Source organism: Asterias rubens, chromosome 8 (genome assembly GCF_902459465.1).
Source record: "Asterias rubens chromosome 8, eAstRub1.3, whole genome shotgun sequence".
In the NCBI taxonomy this organism is placed as follows: Eukaryota; Metazoa; Echinodermata; class Asteroidea; order Forcipulatida; family Asteriidae; genus Asterias; species Asterias rubens.
The window spans coordinates 18,659,837-18,674,179 of record NC_047069.1 but is presented as its reverse complement, the minus strand read 5'-3'; the positions used below and the strand labels follow the sequence as shown (position 1 = coordinate 18,674,179).

The 14,343-nt window shown below is 37.7% G+C and overlaps 1 protein-coding gene across 1 annotated transcript; it reads right to left on the bottom strand.

Moving 5' to 3' along the window:
• Positions 1-244: 244 nt before the first annotated feature.
• On the bottom strand, positions 245-13,591 carry LOC117294032 (gamma-aminobutyric acid receptor subunit beta-like). The gene is made up of 4 exons (XM_033776545.1): positions 13,336-13,591; positions 13,027-13,124; positions 7,960-8,027; positions 245-301 (listed from the first exon to the last, which is right to left on the bottom strand). Exons 1-4 carry the CDS (start codon positions 13,431-13,433, stop codon positions 245-247), a joined length of 321 nt encoding a protein of 106 aa, XP_033632436.1. The 5' UTR covers positions 13,434-13,591.
• Between the last annotated feature and the right edge of the window lie 752 nt (positions 13,592-14,343).

Genomic DNA, 14,343 nt, shown 5'->3' with positions numbered 1-14,343 from the left:
TGTGAAGGTAAATGTATGCCCATTGTCTTATGGTTGTGATGGTTGGGTGTTTTACAAAAACAAAAATCCAAGACAAAATTGACCACATGAAACAAACAAAAACGCGTTCAACTAATTGGTATCATTGATCCAATTCACAATGGTTGCCGAATAGTCAACTCTAAGTAGGGAACCAACGCAACCTCGTTCCCAGTGGTGTACGATCTCGCCGCGCCATTTTCTTTACTTTTCCAGAATATCTTGCTTAGAGACGTACGCAGAGGATAGCGGGCGATACGGTGCGCTGCACATGGTAGCGAGGCTGGAACCCAAAATCAGAGACACACACACATTATCTAAAATGGTTCCCTTTGGAGACATCGTTTGTTCTTTCCTTTGTCGCTGCACTCACATTTTTCCATAGACTATAGTACAAACACTTCCTTGGTGAGCACTCAGTCTTTACTGAGACCTTTTATTTTTCCCTTGTTTGTATGCTCATCTACGTGAGATACCAAAACGAGTACGGACCTCGAATGTGTGTTACTGCGAAAAGTACCCATGAAAAACACTCCAACTTAAACTGGCGAGATTCGGCATGCATTAACCAATAAATTAAATCAAATATATCACCCAACATAACCACAAAATATCGCTACAACTTGCCAGACACAATTTTGCACGCATTCCGTACACCTACAGCCCAAATAGTTGTGCAGCGGTGTAAATTGTGTTCCGCTCCAAAAATCACGCCTCCCCGACAGACACTCATACTAATAACACATCACCTGTAGGGGGGCATTGTAAATTGGACATATCGATGCATTGACACGCGTTGGTCTTCTAAAATATTTTCACTGTTCGCGGCGAAATGCATTAAGTATTTCCCTTAGAATAATAATTTTGCTTGTTGATCAAAACAAAAATCCAGTGCAAGAATGAATGAAATAGCTCCCTGTAATGTTCAAACAAAAAAGTAATGTTGTGTATTTCTTGAAACAGTCTTTGAACATTATTCCACAACCTGTTACATACGTTTCATGACGAAAAGAAACATTGACTTTCTCATTTATTTGTTAGCTTTGATTTGGTTTTTGTCTACAAATTTACACGTACTTTTTGCAGTGTTGTTTACTGGTAAAAAGGAGGCGTGGGTGCCGGGGTTGGTCAGCCTTACTAACTCGTTGTCTAGACAAGGGTTATGTGTTCCTTGAGACGGTACACGATCTAGGCCAAGTTAGAGCAGTCCGAGTTCTAGGCAGGTTTGTTGGCATCAAAAGCACGAATCTTGAATCCTGGACAAAGACGGACATTAGGGGCACTGAGTTTTCTCAATGCACTGTTCGTCTTGCTTTAAAGGCAGTGGACACTATTGGTAATTACTCAAAATAATTATCATCATAAAACCTTTCTTGATTACGAGTAATGGGGAGAGGTTGATGGTATAAAACATTGTGAGAAACGGCTCCCTCTGAAGTGACGTAGTTTTCGAGAAAGAAGTAATTTTCCACGAATTTGATTTCGAGACCTCAAGTTTAGAATTTGAGGTCTCGAAATCAAGCATCAGAAAGCACACAACTTCGTGTGACAAGGGTGTTTTTTCTTTCATTTTGTCTCGCAACTTCGACGACCGATTGAGCTAAAAATTTCACAGGTTTGTTATTTTTTGCATATGTTGAGATACACAAACTGTGAAGACTAGTATTCGACAATTACCAATAGTGTCCACTGTCTTTAAAGGCACTGGTCGCCCTTGGTAATAATTGTCAAAGACCAGTCATCTCACTTGGTGTATCTCAACATATGAGCAAAATAACAAAACCGTGAAAACTTAAAAGCAACTGGCCGTCGAGGTTGCTAGATAAAAATGGAAGACAAAAAAAACAACCTTATCACACGAAGTTGTGTGGTTTCAGCAGCTTGATTTCGAGACCTCGCGCTTGAGGTCTCGAAATTAATTCAAATATTTTACTGAGAAATTACTTATTTCTCAAAACTACATTACTTCAGAGGGAGCCAATTCTCACAATGTTTTACACTATCAACCTCCCCCATTACTCGTTACCAAGTAAGTTGTTATGCTAACATTTATTTTGAGTAATTTTTATTACCAATAGTGTCCAGTGCCTTTAATGTTCTAGGGCCTATAGCTTTTAATAATGTTCTCTCCGCTTACGTGTTTCCATCACGATCCGTCAGCTATGAAGTCATCCCCGCATGCGCCCTTGATTGATCAAAGGTCAAATTAAAAGTGATGTAGTGTTGTGTAATCCTTTTAACTTTAAGTCTTTCATCTCAAGTCGGCTTAACTCACTGTAACAGTCTTATACGCGTCCACAGAGGGACCATTAAAAAACAACATTTTCAAAACAACAGTTAAGCGAACCATCTGCAAGCACTCTTCCCCAGTATTACTTCAAAAGAACCTTCCCTTAACACGAAATATATAAGAATTTAGCTCAATGCCAATATCAAAACGCAGCACATCTTTTTTTTAGAACTAAGAAATCTCCCAAATTCAGAAAATCTACTCTGTGGTAATAGAATATAAAGCAAGCAAAACATTTTTTTTTTGCAATAATCTGGATTTGCTTGTGTTTTAATGTTTTCTTTTGTGTGATTGTTTTAATGTTTTAGTGCACTCTCCCTTTTTATATAGTATAACTATAGTGTTCATGTTGGCAGGGGTCTGGTTTTACACATCTTTTGTCGACAGTTTTTATACTTTTGTTTTAACCTTGACAGCCCCTGTACAACTTGTAACTGTTGTGTATGTCTAAAATGTTATAATAAAAAAAATAAAAAAATAAAAAAAAAATAATCTACCTGGCAAGATACACATATGGTGTTACCGCAAACCAAGTATACCGCGAATTTGTACTTAGCCACTTTCAAACACACACCTACAAACGTCGCTCTAAGCCGTATGTGACATTTGATAATGCTATCGTGATTGATGTTGTCGTATAGTGCAGACCGAATTTGTAGATCAGTCCAAATACGAATGGGGTTACAATTATGGTTTGTGAGGGATTACACCTTGGGCATATACTGGGATGTGAAGAGTTGGAGGTGGTACCACAGCGTAAATGTTGCTCTTCTAAACATTTGTTTTAAAGTCCCATGTTGTTTAATTGGATATGAATCCAACGATTTGTCCACGAATTGAGCTTATTGTTTAAAGACACTGGACACTATTGGTAATTGTCAAAGACCAGTCTTCTAAATTACTGTGTCTCAACGTAATATGCATAAAATACATACCTGTCAAAGTTTTAGCTCAATCGGTCGTCAAAGTTGCGAGATAATAATGACAGAGAAAACACCCTCGTCACACGAAGTTTTGTGCTTTTAGATGATTGATTTCGAGACCTCCATTTCTAAATCTGAGGTCTCGAAATCAAATTGTCGGAAAATTACTTCTTTCTCGAAAGTTTCTTCAGATGCAGCCCTTTCTCACAATGTTTTATACTATCAGCAGCTCCCCATTACTCGTTACGAAGTTAGGTTTTGTGCTAAAACAAACTTTTTGCGTAGTTACCAACAGTGTCCATAGCCTTTAATGTGATTTGTTGATGTTAAATTTGCATCGGGATTAAAGAATAATTATTTGGGGATTTTACCCATCCACCGACATGTGTTAAGCACTGTATACTCAGTACTTCCGTGCGTCCTGTGAAAATATATCACAGGCATATTACTCGGGTGGGATTCGAACCCACGACTCAAAATGTGATTTGAGTTATATCTTACATCCATTTGGTTCCTTCGAATGTGATCACAACTCGGTTTGTGGAGGATAACACCTTGGGTCGAAGTTGGGTGTGACGAATCGTAAAACATGCCACAATGTTTTTGATGGCTATGAATCTATGTCATGGTCAAAAAGTTGAGCTCATTTTCTCATGGTGACGGAGATATAATCTCCAGCACCTTGGGTTCATATTAGGGATAACACTTTAGACCGCATTGGTTGTGTGCAGAGTTGAAGGAGGTACCACTACGTCAATTTTGCTCTTCTAAAACACTTTTTTTTAAAGCATGTCCCATTATGTTATGGGATGTTGAGTTTATTCATCAATGTGAATGGAGTTATTTTTTATATCCATATTGGTCCCTACGAATGGCATCACGACTTAGGTTCGTATAGGGATTACAGTTATGAGGAGGTGAAGTGCCGCTGCTTCACTTTCTTTCTTCTAAACTTTTTGGGAAACAATTAAATGCACCATGTTGATGGATATGAATGAATAAATTAGTCCCTGTGTTGAGCTCATGCATGCGTGAAGGTATTTCTTATAAATACACGGTCCCTACCGCCTGCCTGGAATCACAGCTTAGAGGTCGTGAGGGTTTACAGCTCACGATATATTTGTGTTCCGTTTACCAAAACTGCCGCTGTTGTAATGCTTTTCGATTGTGATGTTTTTCATTCTAAATCGATTCAAAAATGAAAATCAAAAAAAAATTGAGGATGGAAATTCTTTTACGGCATAATAAAATGCTGGTCGCACAGGGGGTGTAAAAAGGTGAAGGAAAAGCCACCGTCTGAACGTCCTCAATAAAAAAAGGGGCCTCCCGTAATGCATGTACATTCCCATGTAATTTTCTCGCACAATCCTATGACAATTCACAATCACACTTGTTTCCTTGCACCCGTCAGTTCCCTATGGTGTCTGTCTGCGGTAGTAACTGGATCACGTTTATAGGACTTGTGTTTAAAGGTGGGATCGATGAAGTTTTGCCTTTTTGAATAAAATTTGACGTTAACCGCGAAGCATATGATATTGGTTAATTCTCTTTAATTGGAATAAGGTTACCAAACGGAAGGTGGCAGGGAAAATAGTCAGTCCCCTTTTTCAAATAGTTGGAGTCAATATGTATGAGTCGGTACTAAAGACAGGGAACCTTACCAATTATGGTAATGATCAACATCATGAGAGAGTGGAAGTCGTTGGAGTTCTAATTATTAGTGTTAAATATTTTGTTTAAGGCAATATGGCTTGTGCGGAATTTTGTTGCTCAATGTGTGGCATTGTGTGACCCCCCCCCCCCCCCCCCTATGATATGGGAAACTCGGGAATTCTTCAGAGGGGTCTTAAAGGGCGTTACTTCTGTACAAGGTGGAAGGAGCGATTGAAGTAGGCCTACTGGTGCTACTTTTGAGACATCCTCCGCCATATATCAGCAATGGTATACATTCAGTGTCAATACCGCCCCCCCCCCACCTATAGCCCCGCCCCTCGTGAGAAATCTCAATATGAGTTCATGGTGTACTTACAGACCCCTTGCAGTGGCACCATAGTGGATGTCAAACAGTAGAAACGTGCACGCATGTAAGCGCTGAACACGCTTCACAGATATTGAGAGCACTTCTATGGCCTACGTGAGGGGACCGTTTGGGGGCTTGTGACGTCATAAGCAAGAGGTATGTTCCTCTTGTCTGTATTAATTAACTCACTTATAGTCGATATAGGTTGTGGATCGATTTGAATATGCTCCGAATATTGATCATCCTGTCGTTGTGTTTTGAATTGTAAAACGATCCAGTCTTCGCCTATTCTAAAAGTTTAAAAGGTTTTCCGAGTAATGTACCTGTAGGAGTATTGCACTTTTAGCATTTCTGGAAGTAAATAATTAGAGTTATATGAAAAATAAATCATGAACGGTATGCGCCAGCTACAGACGTTAATTCTACCTAACAAAATATGCATTATGTACTTGATCTGCCCATGGCCACCTGAGTTAAACTAGGAGATCAAATTTCCATTCTGAAATCAATGACGATAAATGGCACAACGGTAAATGCCACGTGCACTTCAGCGAATGCCTACACTCACTGTAGGAGGGGAAAACTGTTTAAAACCTCAGTATTGAGGTTTTTAAAAATAGGGCACGCATCTCTTACCCTATCGGTCCAAATGTATATAGGGGGAAAAACAGTGTATCCAAAATTGATGACCACCATCAGTTCTATGCTGCCCTCAACGTTCAGGGCAATCTCGTTTATGATTAAATGAAAGTGGAAAATTCGCTTTGGTAATCTCGTCCAAAGTAAATAATACATGCATACATAATTGCGCTTGCTTTGATGTTAACTATCAGGTTAAGAAATTGCTGCATTGCCGCTAACTGTTTTATATATCAAACGGTTTTAATACACACATAAGGTCATACTCGACCCTTGAGGGCGGTGAACGGGGGGTGGGGGGCTACGGTCGGTACTTCAGTCTGGTTGACAATCCACTTGTAAAGTGCTTACTAGGCAATTCTAACGTGGATTGATCCAGGAGTACCAGACATTTTATTGCCCGTTTGCTGAGGCTTGTTGTGCAGAGATATTATGTCAAATAAAACCAGAATATTGTAATGACGTGTTTAACTTGCTATGGGCAAAACTTATGAATATCGTGCATAAAATATCTCGCATAATAGGATGGCCACCTTGTCATTGCAACACCCCCCCCCCCCCCGGTCCAAACACCCTCCCACCCATTGAGCTCTGAAAGTCGGCATTTTAGGAAAGGGATGGGAATTATCATATATCAAACTCAGCACACCTTCCGAAGTAATGAATATTGTGACAATGCAGTAAATCTTGCAGTCAAACTGTTATAAGGCAAGCAACGTCAGGTCAGTTTAGAAAGGCTACTTTGACAATTCACACCTTGTTTTGTGCAAGTTGTTGTTATTTGTAAATATCCAAACAACTAATCAATGAAATAGCGCCAGATTCCTAACAGCAAGAATACAAAGCTCTAGAAACACCATTTTCATGGTAATAACCCAAAATGTCATACTTTGAAAGTGAGGTTGCTTCTTCAAAGACGTCTGGTTCCCCCAAACGAGGAGTTTTGGAAGTCTTTGTCCGATACTTATTCTTATAAGCTGTTAGGTTGACTCAGTGGTTTCTGTCCCAGCCTTTCACCTCTGTGCACCCCGGTTCAAATCCCGGACCGGAGCCTTGCATGTGGATTGGGGTTTTAAGTCCATACCTAACTACGTGGTTTTTCCATAAAGAGGATTTCCTTCTACGTCTTACACTTAAATTTCTTATCTGTCTTCTCTACAAAAAGTTGGTGTAATGCTTCTATTAGGATAATTTGCCGATCATATAATTTTAGATTCAAATTCAGATTGGAGGAGACCCAATACTTGGAATAACACCCCACCCACCAACCCATTGCATGACGCGCCTGCCACACAAGTTTTGTATACGCAAGGGCAAAGATGCAAACATAACAGATTCGTAGCTAAGAGTTATGATACATCATCTTCAACAGTTTTTTTGGAATACAAGTCCACGTCATACACTAATCTGATTCATTCATGGTCGAGGGGGTATCCTTCTCCATTTACATAATGGCATACTGGGAGGTTTTAAATCGACTTGATGCATGTGACGTCATTAGAGTAGGGCGCCCTCGGCTACATTCCAAACGAGGGTTGCTCATTGGCCTGTCCTTGGCATAATAATGACTGTGCAGTTTCTTTTGTTTCATTATCGTTTTACCTTTAAGATGGCAGCGTCATGACGTCAACATAATTATAAGGAAAACTGATTTGGGTTCTCTTTTGTTTGTTTAGTTTTTTTTCGCAATAATAACATAATAAATGTATATAAAAATCGATAAGTTAACAAAAACACGCTAAACCATCCCAGCTTGGGGAAAACTGCGGGAAATCTCAAGATAAACTTTTTAATCAGACACCTATTAAAAGGAGGCATGGCTTTCAAACAAGCAGACAGTATAAAAAACACAGGTTTGAAGGGGAGACCTTCTCCAACACCAAGATAATAAGTTGTTTGTGACAATGGCGTAAGTAACTGTTTAATAACTGGACAGCACTTTTCACAACTTTCGCTCACAAAGGGAAAAACAGGAAAAAGGGATAAACAACTTTCTCTCATTAAAAAATGGGTCACATTTTCTAAACTCTCCTTTTCAACAAACTAAAAAGTAAACAAATCAAACTTACCATGTTGACCTCCGATATGCTGTTGATGGATATTACTTCTATCTCAATACCAACGTTAATAGAGGGACCTACAAAGCATAAAGCCAAAGATTAGTTTCAACTTAGAATAAGTTCACTTTCTTTTTGTTGGATATTTTTAAAATAGGTTGACTTAAGTGGGTGTATATTTTACCTTTGTCTGCATTATGTTAAGATGAAGAGTATTTCGAAGTGTTATTCGAGATGTACAGTATATGTTTTATTATGTTTCAACTTTCGTTTCCGTAGTTTGTTCTCCTTTGGTCAATATAATCGGTTGTTCGCCGGTTTATAACTTGATTTATAACGAACTTTTTTTAATTTATTTATATTTTTTGTTCAGTACGTGCTGATTTATAAAGGAAAGGTACACATTTGGTAATTACTCAAAACAAATTATTAACTTAAAAACTGACTTGGTAACGAGCATTGGAGAGCTGTTGGTAGTATAAAACAGTGTGGGAAACGGTTCCCTCTGAAGTAGCATAGAATTTGAGAAACAGGTAAATTCTCACTAAAATAATAAAATACTTTTAGCCTACTCCTATCTGAAATTCGTCCAACAAGGGTGTTTTTTTCTCTCATCATTTTCTCGCAACTTCAAAGACCAACTTAGCTCAAATTGTCAAGGCCTTGTTATTTTATGATTATGTTGGGATACACCAAGTGAGAAGACTTGTTTCTGACAATATTACCAAACGTGTATCTTCCCTTTAAAATAACTTGCAAATTATTTTTGTCAAATTGCATTGCACTGCTTAACCATAAAATATTTCTTAACAACTTTCTTTGCAGTAATATTGAGCATGAAGAATACCATTCACGTGTGACACAAAAGACATGCTATTTTGGTTGATAATCTTACTCTACTACTAAGCAAACCCTGCTTATTCTCCCCAACAGTTCTGATCCGTCTAGGGTCCATTTTCATAAAACACGAAAAGAAAGCTAATAATAATAATAATAATAAGACTTGTAATGCGCACATATCCACCCTGCTGGGTGTTCAAGGCGCAGTAAAACCAAAAACAAAACAAAAACAAAACACAACACAAAGAAAAAACAGACACAACAAAATTAGTCATTTAGCTAATCACAAAACAATTCCGCTTACCAGATTTAAGGTTACCAAACAAAGTATCATGTCACAGTCAGCCTCTGTGTTTTGTTACCATGCACAGTTTACTCATGCTTGGTAAAAGAAATGTGCTAAGCATAATTGTCTTCTTAAGCAGTTGTAAAGATTTGGCTCCCAGTATTCAACCCATTTTTGTTTTATTATTTGTAATCTAATTTCATAAAATATTTCTTGCTAATGTATTTCTCCTAATCGGCTTCAAGGTGAAAAACAATTCCATGTGTTTATATGGCCTTAACCTTTTTAGAAATTTTAATTTGAGAGATGAAAGAATGTCAGAAACATCTTTCTGCTAATACCCGAACCCAACAATAAATTTAAAATGTGCGTCATCAAAAAAATTATTTGTCTTTCTTGTAGATGACATCAAAAGAAGTAAACCTGGATAGTTCGAGCTAACATCAGAAGAAACAATAATAAATTCGTTTAATTTTTGTCGTTCTTCTTTAGCAACGAAGAAATCAATGAAAAATAGTAAACAGGTAGAATTATTTCAGAAATGAAATCAATTATTTAGCTCTTTAAAAAGTGTAGTAGGTGGTATATCTGATAGCCCATGTGTTACGGGCGATTTATTAACGAGAGAATGCCAGGCATAATTTTAAAGAAAATCAGAAAATGTTTTAATTCTGAAAATTCATTTCAAATTCCGTGCGAATCCTTTTAATCAATATCAGCATGTATTAAGTCTTCAAACATCGTATTATTATTATTCTTCTTATGTTAACTTTTTATTTGTTTATCAAACAATGAAAGCACTTGGAATTATGACTGGGTAGATTTTAATTGATTATATGTTGAACAGACTGACCAGAGCTGGACTTAGGTGAACTAAGTGCGAAAGTATACTCCAGAGTGAAAATTATCGTATTTTTTTCTCGAATTGGTATGCCGTTTCTTCTGAGCCTATTCACCACGTTGTCGTGACCATGTCATTGAACGCAGTGTCACTGAGTGGACGATCCAACCGACGGTTTCTACTTCGTATAACAAATATTAATTCAATCATTGGTTTTTATCAAAATGCTCGATCAGGCAAGAGTTTAACAATACAGGATAAGAATTCTCATGAACTCCTCAATAAGTGAATCACTATTAATGAAGAGATTTAAAGACAAATTATTGCAGAATTGCTAATTTTCGAAGGCATTTGGGGGGGTCTTAAAGCTCACTGGTTGTAAAGTGCATACAAGTACCAATGGTTACGTTTATGAACAATGAATTAAGAAGATTTTGTCCCAAAATCAATATTGCTTATTTCGGTTGCCGAGATCGAAATAAGAATGTTTGCAAAGGTTAAGAGGTTGAGGCCCTAGAATTCCTGCAAAATATTGAATTTGGTTTATGTTTTTCTTTGGTATTATTCTGAACCACTAGACCTTATCGGAAAGCATCAGGGGGTTTTTGTGTAGAAAGATGAAATGACAAATAAACAAATAAATAAATAAGCGTTAACAAATGTTTGAAATTTAATAAATTAAATTAACAGTAGTTACCCTTTTTCCTGTAAATACGGGGTCCTCTTATTTGAATACATTTGCACAAGTTAGCTGAGATGGTGTGTTCATTAAGAGGTCGGGGTTTGAATTTAACCTAATATTCCCTAATGACCAGTAATATAATTAACCTTTTAAACGCCACTACATTGTCTTACACAAGAAGGCATATGCTGATATTTTCATACATGAAGCACATGGTTCGAGTTGGAATACACGTTATGAAGGTCAAAAACGTGCTTCGCTTCAGAGTGAGGCGGGGCTAACTGATAAATTAAGGGGTGCCATCTGCACTTAACCCTTGGAGCATTTTTCTGTCATGAAAAGCGGTCAAATGAAATGGGAAGACACCCATTTTCTTTTCAATTTAGTCATGTTCACATTCTACATGTCGATAATAAAAGCAATACTTTAATTTTTATAAAAAACTTATCCCATATTATTGTTTTGAGAAAATATAACTAGCTGCTGCAATTAACTTCGTATAACGATGGTATAAATAAAAAATAAAATTGATTTTTTTTTTTTTTCGTACGATTGAAGTTTATTCGAATTTAAAGATAAATGAATAACCGGATGTCTTTTTGAAAAGGTCCATACCAATATCAATTTCAAGGGAACCCTTTAGGTCCAAAATACCATCGAAGGCGGTGAACTAAACCCTATAATACCCCCCTGCTTATTTTGATCGACAGAACTAAGAAAAGTATGATTTGTTGGTGCCTAAAAATCCCTGACCAAACCAAAGGGGGTTTTGCTTGTTATCGCGAGAACGTGGCACTTTCTTACAATGGTTTTCTTAAAGACAGTGGACACCATTAATGATTGTCAAAGACCAGCCTTCTCACTTGGTGTATCTCAACATGTACTGAAATAACAAACCTGTGAAAATTTGAGCTCAATTAGTCATCAAAGTTGCGATATAATAAAGAGAGGAAAAAAAACCTTATCCATAATGCTTGATTTCGAGACCTCAAATTCTAAACTTGAGGTCTCGAAATCAAATTCGTGGAAAATTACTTCTTTCTCGAAAACTACGTCACTTCAGAGGGAGCCGTTTCACACAATGTTTTATACTATCAACCTCTCCCCATTACTCGTTGCCAAGTGAGGTTTTATGCCGATAATTATTTTGAGTAATTACCAATAGCACTGCCTTTAAGATGTATTCAATGAACACTTGATGACGTGAATATTAATAATGTATGTTTTGTTTTGTTTTTTGTACGAAGATTTACACTAGGTATATAATTCATGAAAGTACTTGTTCCAATATTGAAAAGCAATAGGTTTATCAAATTTGAGCACTGGGTGGCTTTGCACTTATATTATATACGAAGCCAACCGTCTATCTCAGTTATTATGATGCACTTTATATTATATGCTGGCAAAAGGATTCGAACCCACGACTCGTGCGTTCCAGAGCAGATGTCTTACTCAATAAACCACTATAAAGGAGAGGCGAGGGCGGTTCGAACACGTAAAACCAAAACTAATACATTTGCTATGACAAATCCCAGATACAATTGTGACTTCAATTAATGAGTTAGAAAAGACTGTACCTTTTGTGAACCCAAATTGGGTTGCCTAAACTAACTTTAACGGTTTCATGCAACAAAACGAACTTAAAGTTATAAAGCTATTTGTTAACTTGATTAATTTTCTTCACTAAGAATAAGATGTAAGTCTCACTCACATGTAAGTCTTTGTTTAAAGGCACTGTATGCTATTGGTATCAAAATATTTGTTAGCATGTAAAACATACTTGGAGCATCGGAGAGCTGTTAATAGACCAAACATAACGAGAAACGGCTCCCTCTGAAGTAACGTTGTTTTTGAGAAAGGGGTAATTTTTCACTCAAAAATTAAAATACTTCAGACTTGAAGCCTTGTAATATGCATCTGAAAGCACACAAAGTAGTTTTTCTTTCATTATTCACTTACAACTTCGATAACCAATTGAGCCAAAATCTGCTCAGGTTTGTTATTTTAGGCACATGTTGCGATACACCAAGCGGGAATACTGGTCTTTGACAATTACCAAACGTGTCTAGTGCCCTTTAATTAGATGCAATTTGTCGTTCATGTGTTAACATTCACGCGAGAGAGACCATGTATTTCCCCCATCCAACGTTCGATAACAATTTTAGGGAAAATCGATCATGGTCTGGGAAAATTATTTAATATCACTTGACCTTGTATACTATATCAGAGGTCCGGTCTTTGATCTAAAAATAGCAAGTAATTAACATAAACATGTCAATCTAAATATGAATAGAGTTCATGGTAAACTAAACGCAAGATGTTATGCAAGAATGGTCGGTTGTTGTTGTTGTTGTTTACATGATTGTGGTAATAACAAGGACTAAGTGAGTGTCCACCTGTTTTGGGGGATAGTTAATTACTGCCACCTACCTCCGAAACGGGGCCTAAGTCGAATGTCATACCCCTCGGTCATGTGTTTGATGGCAGCCGATATATTGTCAGACATTCCACTATAGTACTCCACCGCACTGGAGTTAGAAGAAAAGGGGAAAATAAATAAATATGTAGGTTGACAACCTTTGGAATCACACAACTGTTCTAATCATAGTACATGGTTTAACGTTGGTGTACACGAGAGAACCGCTGTTATGTGTATACACGACATCTGGTGCTATGGGGCCCGGTGCTGTCTACGGTAGAAAGCAAAATGATAACCACATTTAAATGAATTACACTTACCTGCAGTTCCCGACGTCCAGGACGTGAACGAAAAGCAAAAAAATACTCCATAATTCCACGAAAGCTGTCACGAGTAAACCCACGTTCATGATGACCATAACAATTGCAGTTGACGAAGAGATGAGGTATAGATGATGCACTGCCTTATGGTTTCAGCAGTGGAGACGTTCATATCAAAGTCGCGCTAACCTCGCTAAATACACGGCGCGTGCTCCCGTGCCACACGGGGACTCCAAAATTACTCCACACACTCAGGTTGCTGCTGTACAGCAGCGGCGGTATAGGAAGAGACGCATAGACCTCATTGCTGTGCGTATAAAGACGAAACAGAAAGATCAGCACCGCACGCAGATCTAGTGCGCATGCCTGTAGTAGTATGTTAGAGAGAGAGAACTTCTTTTACATTATAGTCCTGGAATTTTTTGACAGCGAGTGGTTTTTCCAACGGAGTCGGCCACGAAGTAGAGCGCACTTGACCATTACCGATTGACGGTTGTATTTCGCGGATGTGTTTCAGTCATTTCGTTTTTTTTTTTTTATAAGACTGCTGTTGTGGTTTCATTAGCAAATATGACTCCCGCCATTAGCGTGTTTTCCGGTCGGATTGATTCGGTAACGTGCCCTCCTTCGCTATGACTTTAAGAGAGTATATTCGTCTCTGTGCTCGTGTGTGCATATGAGTGTGGAGGACAGCCAAGCAACACTGCTCATGTTTTTTTTTAATATGCCTCTTCCATTGGAGGAACACCCGTTCCATGATGTGTTTTTTCCTTGGCATCTTTAAGTCTCATATTCTTCTGAACTGTGTGTTTTCCTTGAGTAGTATTTTGGACGTCTTTGGTTTTTGTAACGTCTTGGGGAGGTCTTAGCATTTAGTGCAAAGTTCCTAGTTACACTGCAAAAAAAATGGATTGTTTAAATTAACGCCTTGGGATTTGTCACAAATAGGTACCAAAAGGGAATCAAATTTAACATCAAATGGGTTCGAATAAAAGTAATATCTGGAAA